This window comes from Hemitrygon akajei, chromosome 20 (genome assembly GCF_048418815.1).
Source record: "Hemitrygon akajei chromosome 20, sHemAka1.3, whole genome shotgun sequence".
Taxonomy (NCBI): Eukaryota; Metazoa; Chordata; class Chondrichthyes; order Myliobatiformes; family Dasyatidae; genus Hemitrygon; species Hemitrygon akajei.
In genome coordinates this window covers 67,521,036-67,531,461 of record NC_133143.1, presented here as the reverse complement: position 1 = coordinate 67,531,461, position 10,426 = coordinate 67,521,036, and the positions used below count along the sequence as shown (strand labels likewise).

At 43.3% G+C, this 10,426-nt stretch overlaps 1 protein-coding gene across 1 annotated transcript in view; it reads left to right on the top strand.

The window, feature by feature from the left end:
• The first annotated feature begins 847 nt into the window (after positions 1-847).
• Positions 848-10,426, top strand: part of LOC140713893 (retinoic acid receptor beta) — a 259,900-nt gene continuing 250,321 nt past the window's right edge. The window contains exon 1 of the mRNA XM_073024544.1: positions 848-875. Within this exon, the coding sequence (XP_072880645.1) occupies positions 857-875 (19 nt within the window). The 5' untranslated portion in view covers positions 848-856. The remainder of the gene's footprint in view (positions 876-10,426) is intronic.

Here is a 10,426-nt window from a genome sequence, read left to right as displayed (position 1 = left end):
TCAACTGCACTTACCTTATCACTGAAATTTTCCCACAACCAAAGGACTCACTTTCAAAGACCCTTCATCTCACGTTCTCGATATTTATTGCTCATTTACTTATTATTTATGTTAATTTTGTACTTGCACAGTTTGTTGTCTCCTGCAGTCTGTTTGAACACCCAAGTTGGGTGGTCTTTCATTGATTACATTATGGTTATTATTCTCTTGTGGAGTTATTGAGTATGCCCACAAGAAAATGAATCTCAGGGTTGTATGTAGTGACATAGACGTAGTCTGATCATAAATTGATTTTGAACTTTAAATTTGATATTCTGCACTGATATTTGATCTGATCTGTTGTTGGGAGACTATAACTGAAGCCTTCTTCTGAGTATACTTCCTATAACGAGACGATCAGAACTAAACTCAATATTCCAAGTGTGGTCTAACTAGGGTTTTACAGAGCAGCAACCTTACCTCTTCACTCCTAAACTCACCATACACCTTCTTAACCAGCCCATCAACTTAAATTACTGTGTTGTTCTTTTTTATGGTGTTAACTTACTTCTGTAATTTATATATTTTTATATTTTTTCACTGTTTTGCTGCTGCCAAACATCAAAATTCACACTGTATATCAGAATCAGAATCAGGTTTATTGCTGACATATATCATGAAATTTGATCTTTGTGCCAACAGCACAGTGCGATACATTTTCAAAATTACCTTAAGTTAAAGTAAGCCTCCTGAGAAAGCAAAGGTGCCAAAACTTGGGCTATGTGTCAATCACCTACCAAACCAGTCTGCCGGAGAATTGTGTGTCAGATACTAGGAAGTGTAAGGATGACCCTCCCACTGATTATAATGGAAGCAAATGGTGGCAGAAGCTATGGGTGAGAACCATTAAAAATTTTAAAATGCACTTTAAAATTATTCCAAGAATTTCTTTTAAATCTCTCATTTGTTTGTAAATTTAGACATCTTTCAAGTATTTTAAGATGATTAAAAGTGTTCAGCGAAGTTTAAAGGTGTTTTTAAACCGCTTTAGGCTGTTAAGGCTTCAGCACTTATTAAAGTTTTTAACATTTTTTAAAGTGTTTCGTAAGATTTTAAACATACAGAAATTACATATTTAAGACTTTGACAACTCTGGGTAAATTAGGCTGTTAAGGTTTCAGGACTGATTAAAACTTTTAACATTTTTAAAGTGTTTTATAAGATTTTATACATACATAACTGAACGATTTAAGGCTTTGACAACTCTGCGTAAATCTAGTGAAGTACTTGGCTGACTCTCAATTTTTGTTATCACTTTGAAGACAAAGCTGTGTTTCCCAAATGCAACAGTAGCATAGTGGTTAGTGCAACACTATTACAGCTCGGGGTGTCAGAGTTCGGAATTCAATTCCAGTGTCCTCTGTAAGTAAGTTGTACGTGCCTTCTCAAGTGCTTGTGGATTTCCTCTGGGTGCTCTTGTTTCCTCCCATAGTCCAAAGACTTACTGGTCATTAGGTAATTGGTCATTGTGAATTGTCCTGTGACTAGGCAGGGTTTAAATTGGGGGATTGCTGTGCAGCAGAAAAGCATGTTTCACGTTGTATCTCCAAATAAATAAAGTAAATAAATACGATGTTCCTTCTACAAAGGACATCGTTTTGACAGGGAAGTTCTTGCTCCGGGAGTAACTGATAGCATTTACGAGTTCTTGCAGAAAGAATTACAGGAGGTAAGGGTCTAGACCTTGCAAATAAATGCTGAAAGTTGCAAGGATCCACCGATCTTAGCTCTTTAAATTTCTGGCACTTGTGTACACATAACTCCAACATGGACAGCCCAAAGGCAACTGTGAAAGGAGGAGGACTGGACACGGAGTTAGCCACCCAGAGCTACAGGAACACCAAGAGAAGCTCCAAAGACCTCATCCCTGGCAGAGGAAGGATCTTCGCCTAGAAGATGTATGAAACTTGGAGGTGAATGTGGATACCAGAGGACCAATCAACCTTCTATCGGCCCAGGACAGAGGACCACTTATCTTAGAAAGGATGTGCTGAAACTGGAGATGGTTCAAAGAAGGTTCACAAAAATGATTCCAGGATTGAATGACTTGTTGTATGAAGAGCGTTTGATGGCTCTGGGCCTGTATTCACTGGAATTCAGAAGAATGAGGGGTGACCTCATTGAAACATATCAAATGGTGAAAGGCCTTGATAGAGTGGATGTGGAGAGGATGTTTCCTATAGTGGGGGAGTCTAGGACCAGAGGACACAGATAGAGTGGATGTGGAGAGGATGTTTCCTATGGTGGGGGAGTCTAGGACCAGAGGACACAGATAGAGTGGATGTGGAGAGGATGTTTCCTATGGTGAAAGAGTCAAAGACCAGAGGACACAGCCTCAGAGTAGAGGCATGTCCTTTTGGAACGGAGATGAGCAGGAATTTCATTAGCTAGAGAGCGTGAATCTGTGGAATTCTTTGTGGAGGCTCAGTCTTTATGTATACTTAAGGCGGTGGTTAAAAGATTGGTCAGGGCATGAAGGGATATGGGGAGAAAGCAGGAGATTGGAGCTGAGAGGAAAATTGGATCAGCCATGATGAAATAGAGGAGCAGACTCCATGAGCTAAATGTATGGTCTTATGGACTCTGGTGAGCTGCTGTCAGTGGCTTTTGCTCCATATGGGCTTAAGAAGAACTTCTGTATATCTTCTGCAAATGTGGAGTCTGGCAGCACAAACCAGATAATGAACTTAAACGTTTACTCTGGATCTGATTCCTTGTTGATTTCAATGGTCTTCAAGTAAAAAGCTGAAATGAAGATTTTTTATATAATTATTTTGTCTTTCATGAATTCGTAGAGTTCTACAGCACAGAAACGGGCCCTTCAGCCCACCTAGTGTGTGCCAAACTATTAATCCGCCTAGTCCCTCTGATTTGAACCCAGACTATAGCCTCCCATACCTTTGCCATCCATGTACCTCTGTCTGTGGTCGTCTTAAAAAATGCCTTAACCTTTTTCATTTATTTCAGTGATCATTATTTTAAATGTCTCTGAATAAGAGTAATTAAGTCACATACACAAAGCGTCTGCCATTGATGAAACTGGGAATGGAGCCTTTACCAGCTGTAAACATGTGATTGGTTAGTTCAGGTTCAAGGCTCGGGCAGTTTGACCAGCAGAGGCCCTGTTGGCATCCAGTCCACACCAATAATGCCCAAGATGCTTTGAGCCAGCAAAATAGGCCCTCTACATGCAGAGCTGGTGAGCATGGGCATAGGGTCATCCTGGGCACTGATTACATAGAACAATGCAGGCCCTTCGGCCCATAACATTGTGCCGACCTTTATCAATTGACTCCATGATCTATTTAAACTTCCACTCCTACACACCCCATAATCCTCCATTACCTGTCAACTTAGCAAGCCATCTGATCTTGAAAAGTCCTTGTAATTGGATTGGAAGTGGAATTAGTTTATTTTGATACTTTATTCATGTATTTGTTTTAGGGATACAAAGTGGTTCAGGCCCTCCCGACCCCAGGAGCCACACCATCCAGCAGCCTACCTATTTATTGCTAGCCTAATCACAAGACAGTTTACAATGACCAATACAGAGCTGACTGGTAGGTCTAACTCTGAAGTCTGGAACTCCCTGTTGTGCTAACCACTACACTACCGTGGCACCCACTAGATTATCGTGTCACATATCAAGGTGCAGTGAAACCCCCTTTTGCATCGCGTTCATACAGATCAACTCATTACAACAGTGCATTGAGGTTGTATAGGGTAAAGTGATAGAAACCCATCTCTGACATCCCCCTTATACTCCCCTCCAGTCAGCTTAAAATATGGCCTCTTGTATTAGCCATTTCCACCCTGGGAAAAATACTGTGACTTTATCTATGCCTCTGATCATCTGTGCACCTTTCTTCACTTCAAAGCTAAAACCCTAGCTCACTCAACCTATCCTCATAAGACAGGCTCTCTAATCCAGGCAGCATCTTAGTAAATCTCCTCTGATCCCTCTCTAAAGCTTCCACATCCTTCTTATAATGAGGCAACCAGGTGATACTCTAAGTGAGGTTTAACCAGAGTTTTATGGAGCCACAGCATTATCTCACAACCCCTCAATTCAGTCCCCTAGCTAATGAAGGCCAACACACTGTACATCTTCTTAACAACCCTATCAACTTGTGTGACAACTTTGTGGGATCTATGGATGTGGATCCCCACAATCCCTCGGTCCTTCCACATTACTAAGAATCCAGCCATTAATCCTGCAAACTGTCTTCAAATTCAACCTACAAAGTGAATTACTTCACACTTTTCAGGGTTGAACTCCATCTGCCATGCCTCTGCCCAGCTCTGTATCCTGGCAATATCCTTTTGTAGACTATAACAGCCACTTACACTACCCACAACTCCAGCAACCTTTGTGCCTGCAAACGTACGAACCCACCCTTCCATTTCCTCATCCAAGTTATTAATAAAAATCACAAACAGCAGAGGTCCAAAACAGATCCCTGTGGAATATCACCAGTCACTGTCCTCCACGCAGAATACTCTCCACCTACTACCACCCTGTGCCTCTATCGGCAGGCCAATTCTGAATCCACACAGCCAGGTTTCCTGCATCCCACTCCTCTTCACTTTCTGAATGAATAAGTCATATTCATATGCTCGCATATCAATTTTCTTCCTCTTTCTGTTTCTTTTTCCTTGTAATGTCCTTTGGTCTCTAATGGGGTCTCCCTAATGAGTCTACTAGAGATGGAAGAAAACTGTCTGTATTGGGGTAAAACGGCTGTGTACTTGCTTATGGGACAAGAAATGGGGCTTGCTTTCATGTGGTTTTGTTGTTCTGTTGTGTTCTGCGCTGTTCTGCTGAGCATTGTTGCCACTGGAATGTGTGCCGACACTTGCAGGCTGCCCCCAGCTGATCCCTGGGTGGGGTTGTTAATGCAAACGACACATTTCACTGTAAGTTTTGATGTGCATGTGATTGGTAAATCCGAATCTGAAATCAGAATTGGAATCCGAAATTGGGGCAGCTGAGTAGCGTAGCGGTTAACACGACTCTATTGCAGCTCGGGGCGTCAAAGGTTGGAATTCAATTCCAGAATCCTCTGTATGGAGTTTGTAAGTTCTCCCCGTGACTGTGTGGGTTTCCTCCCACAGTCTGAAGATGTGCCGGTTGGTAGAGTAATTGGTTGTTGTAAATTGTCCTGTGACTAGGCTTGGGTGAAATTGATGGGTTTCTCGGTGGTATGGCTCGGTGGGTCAGTAGGGCCTGTTCCACATTGTGTCTCTAAATAAATAAAAGTATAATCTGATGTGGTTTTGGACCACAATGACTTCCTGACGCAACAGTCCCATGCTGATTATTTCTGAATCAAGTTTATTATCACTGACATATGTCCTGGTGAAGGTGTCTTGGCCTGCAACACCGACTGTTTATTCCCTTCCATAGATGCTGCCTGACCTGCTGAGCATTTTGTGTGTGTGTTGGTCCGGATTTCCATCACCTGCGGAATCTCTATGTTATGTTCATGTATGAGAATATCTATAACAAATTAAATTAGTGGAAAAGAGAGCAAATTTAGCGAGATAATATTCATAAAACATTGAGAAATCTGATGGCAGACGTCATGAACCCTTTAGGGCTGCCAGAAGCCCCAAAGGGCCCCAGACCTTGGCGTTCTACTTCACCTGCATATCGTTAATTTACCTCATTGTGGCTAGTTTTACCTGTTAATTGCTCCCCAAAGGTTTCTGTGCTGTTCATTGATAACTGTGAGTTTATTGTGTGACCTTGCACTATCTATGATCTGTGCACTAAGCACTCATCGCTCAGCCTTGAATTGGCTTCCGCCTTTCCATAGTGATGTTCATTCTGAGTCACCTGTGAATCTTCAATGATTCTTCTGTGAATCAACTTTCATCAGTGTTTTATACTCAAATCTCCAGTTACTCTGCTCCTGAGTTCGCTAGACTGAGTTCATTGTTACAGCGGATGTTCTTAAATCTCGGAGGGTGTGGCTACAGGGTCTGTGGTGGTGGTAATGAGAAGAGAGCATGTGCTGGGTAGCGGGCGTCCTCCATGATGGACGTGCTGGGTAGCGGGCATCCTCCGTGATGGACGTGCTGGGTAGCGGGCGTCCTTCGGGATGGACGTGCTGGGTAGCGGGCGTCCTTCGGGATGGACGTGCTGGGTAGCGGGCGTCCTTCGGGATGGACGTGCTGGGTAGCGGGCGTCCTCCATGATGGACGTGCTGGGTAGGGGGCGTCCTTCGTGATGGACGTGCTGGGTAGCGGGCGTCCTTCGGGATGGACGTGCTGGGTAGGGGGCGTCCTTCGCGATGGACGTGCTGGGTAGCGGGCGTCCTTCGGGATGGACGTGCTGGGTAGCGGGCGTCCTTCGCGATGGACGTGCTGGGTAGCGGGCGTCCTTCGGGATGGACGTGCTGGGTAGCGGGCGTCCTTCGCGATGGACGTGCTGGGTAGCGGGCGTCCTTCGGGATGGACGTGCTGGGTAGCGGGCGTCCTTCACGATGGATGCTGCCCTCTTGAGGCTTTACCTTTTGAAGGTGTCTTCAGTAACAGGAAGGTTAATGCCCAAGGAGGAGCTGGCTAATTTTCAACCCAGACAACCCTCCCCATTATATCGTCCGCAGCAGAGGCTGACCGGACCCTGTGTACAGAGAATGAGACCTGTGCCTGGGTAAGAGAACTGCATTTTGACTGTTTCAGCTCCTGTATAATGACACCGCTCTGTTGTTTTTATATTTAGAGGCTCAGCAGGGTAACAGGCCCGACCGGCCCAATGAGCCCACACCACTCAATTACACCCATGCGACCAACTACCCTCCCAACCTGTATGTCTTTGGAATGTCGGAGGAAACCCACACAGCCACAGGGAGAACACACAGGCTCCTTACAGACAGTGGCAGGAATTGAATCGAGACTGCTGGCGCTGGAATAGTGTTATGCTAACCGCTATGCTACCCTGACGCCCCTGATGTTGTGCCAGTCTTTTCAAAGTTCAAAGTAAACTTGTTATCAAAGTACATAAATGTCACTGTATATAGTCCCGTGATTCCAGACATTCACAGTAAATGCAGAGAAACACAAGAGAATCAATGAAATGCGCAGAACAAATACTGACAAAGAACCAGTGTGCTAAAGACAACAGTGTGTACGTACATGAAAACAGAAAAAAGGTAATAATAAATAAATAAATAAACAAACAAACAAACAAACAATAAATATCCAGAACATGAGTTGTAAAGTAGTTAAAACTGAGTCCATAAATTGTGGAATCAGTTCAGTGTTGAGGTGAGTGAAGTTATTTCCTGTTTACGATTACCCACAACCTATTTATCAGGCAGCATCTATGGAAATGAATAAATAGTCAACATTTTGAGCCAGGTCGCTCCTTCAGGACTGGAAAGGAAGGGGAAACACACCAGAATGTAAAGATGGTGGGAGGTAAGGGAAGGAGGATAGCTAGAAGGTGACGGGTGAAGCCAGGTGGGTGGGAAAGGTAGAGGCTGGAGAGAAAGGAATCTAATAAGCTTAAAGTGTGGATTGATACCTGGAATTATGATGTTGTAGCTATTAGTGAAACATGGTTGCAGGAAGGGTGTGATTGGCAACTAAATATTCCTGGATTTAGTTGCTTCAGGTGTGATAGAGTAGGAGGGGCCAGAGGAGGAGGTGTTGCATTGCTTGTCCGAGAAAATCTTATGGCGGTGCTTTGGAAGGATAGATTACAGAGCTCCTCTAGGGAGGCTATTTGGGTGGAATTGAGGAATGGGAAAGGTGTAGTAACACTGATAGGAGTGTATTATAGGCCACCTAATGGGGAGCGTGAGTTGGAAGAGCAAATGTGTAAGGAGATAGCAGATATTTGTAGTAAACACAAGGTGGTGATTGTGGGAGATTTTAATTTTCCACACATAGATTGGGAAGCTCATTCTGTAAAAGGGCTGGATGGTTTAGAGTTTGTGAAATGTGTGCAGGATAGCTTTTTGCAACAATACATAGAAGTACCGACTAGAGATGGGGCAGTGTTGGATCTCCTGTTAGGGAATGTGATAGGTCAGCTGACAGATGTATGTGTTGGGGAGCACTTCGGGTCCAGTGATCACAATAGCATTAGCTTCAATATAATTATGGAGAAGGACAGGACTGGACCTAGAGTTGAGATTTTTGATTGGAGAAAGGCTAACTTTGAGGAGATGCGCAGGGATTTAGAGAGAGTGGAATGGGTCAAGTTGTTTTATGGGAAGGATGTAATAGAGAAATGGAGGTCATTTAAGGGTGAAATTATGAGGGTACAGAATCTTTATGTTCCTGTTCGGTTGAAAGGAAAGGTTAAAGGTTTGAAAGCGCCATGGTTTTCAAGGGATATTAGAAACTTGGTTCGAAAAAAGAGGGATGTCTACAATAGATATAGGCAGCATGGAGTAAAGGAATTGCTCGAGGAATATAAAGAATGTAAAAGGAAACTTAAGAAAGAGATTAGAAAAGCTAAAAGAAGTTACGAGTTTGGTTTGGCAAATAAGGTGGAAGTAAATCCGAAAGGCTTCTACAGTTATATTAAAAGCAAGAGGATAGTGAGGGATAAAATTGGTCCCTTAGAGAATCAGGGTGGTCAGCTATGTGTGGAGCCGAGGGAGATGGGAGAGATTTTGAACGATTTCTTCTCTTCGGTATTCACTAAGGAGAAGGATATTGAATGGTGTAAGGTGTGGGAAACAAGTAAGGAAGTTATGGAACCTATGACAATTAAAGAGGTGGAAGTACTGGCGCTTTTAAGAAATTTAAAAGTGGATAAATCTCCGGGTCCTGACCGGATATTCCCCAGGACCTTGAGGGAAGTTTGTGTAGAGATAGCAGGAGCTCTGACGGAGATCTTTCAGATGTCATTAGAAACAGGGATTGTGCCAGAGGATTGGCGTATTGCTCATGTGGTTCCATTGTTTAAAAAGGGTTCTAGAAGTAAGCCTGGCAATTATAGACCTGTCAGTTTGACATCAGTGGTGGGTAAATTAATGGAAAGTATTCTTAGAGATAGTATTTATAATTATCTGGATAGACAGGATCTGATTAGGAGTAGCCAGCATGGATTTGTGCGTGGAAGGTCATGTTTGACAAACCTTATTGAATTTTTTGAAGTAGTTACGAGGAATGTTGACGAGGGTAAGGCAGTGGATGTAGTCTATATGGACTTCAGCAAGGCCTTTGACAAAGTTCCACATGGAAGGTTAGTTAAGAAGGTTCAGTCGTTAGGTATTAATGCTGGAGTAATAAAATGGATTCAACAGTGGCTAGATGGGAGATGCCAGAGAGTAGTGGTGGATAATTGTTTATCGGGATGGAGGCCGGTGACTAGCGGGGTGCCTCAGGGATCTGTTTTGGGCCCAATGTTGTTTGTAATATACATAAATGATCTGGATGATGGGGTGGTAAATTGGATTAGTAAGTATGCTGATGATACTAAGGTAGGAGGTGTTGTGGATAATGAGGTGGGTTTTCAAAGCTTGCAGGGAGATTTATGCCGGTTAGAAGAATGGGCTGAACGTTGGCAGATGGAGTTTAATGCTGAGAAGTGTGAGGTTCTACATTTTGGCAGGAATAATCCAAATAGAACATACAGGGTAAATGGTAGGGCATTGAGGAATGTAGTGGAACAGAGAGATCTAGGAATAACAGTGCATAGTTCCCTGAAGGTGGAGTCTCATGTAGATAGGGTGGTGAAGAAGGCTTTTGGAACGCTGGCCTTTATAAATCAGAGCATTGAGTACAGAAGTTGGGATGTAATGTTAAAATTGTACAAGGCATTGGTAAGGCCAAATTTGGAATATTGTGTACAGTTCTGGTCACCGAATTATAGGAAAGATATCAATAAATTAGAGAGAGTGCAGAGACGATTTACTAGGATGTTACCTGGGTTTCAGCACTTAAGTTACAGAGAAAGGTTGAACAAGTTAGGTCTCTATTCATTGGAGCGTAGAAGGTTGAGGGGGGATTTGATCGAGGTATTTAAAATGTTGAGAGGGATAGATAGAGTTGACGTGAATAGGCTGTTTCCATTGAGAGTAGGGGAGATTCAAACGAGAGGACATGATTTGAGAGTTAGGGGGCAAAAGTTTAAGGGAAACACGAGGGGGTATTTCTTTACTCAGAGAGTGATAGCTGTGTGGAATGTGCTTCCTGTAGAAGTAGTAGAGGCCAGTTCAGTTGTGTCATTTAAGGTAAAATTGGATAGGTATATGGATAGGAAAGGAGTGGAGGGTTATGGGCTGAGTGCGGGTAGGTGGGACTAGGTGAGATTAAGAGTTCGGCACGGACTAGGAGGGCCGGAATGGCCTGTTTCCGTGCTGTGATTGTTATATGGTTATATGGTTATAATAGGAGAGGAGAGTGGAGCATAGGAGAAAGGGAA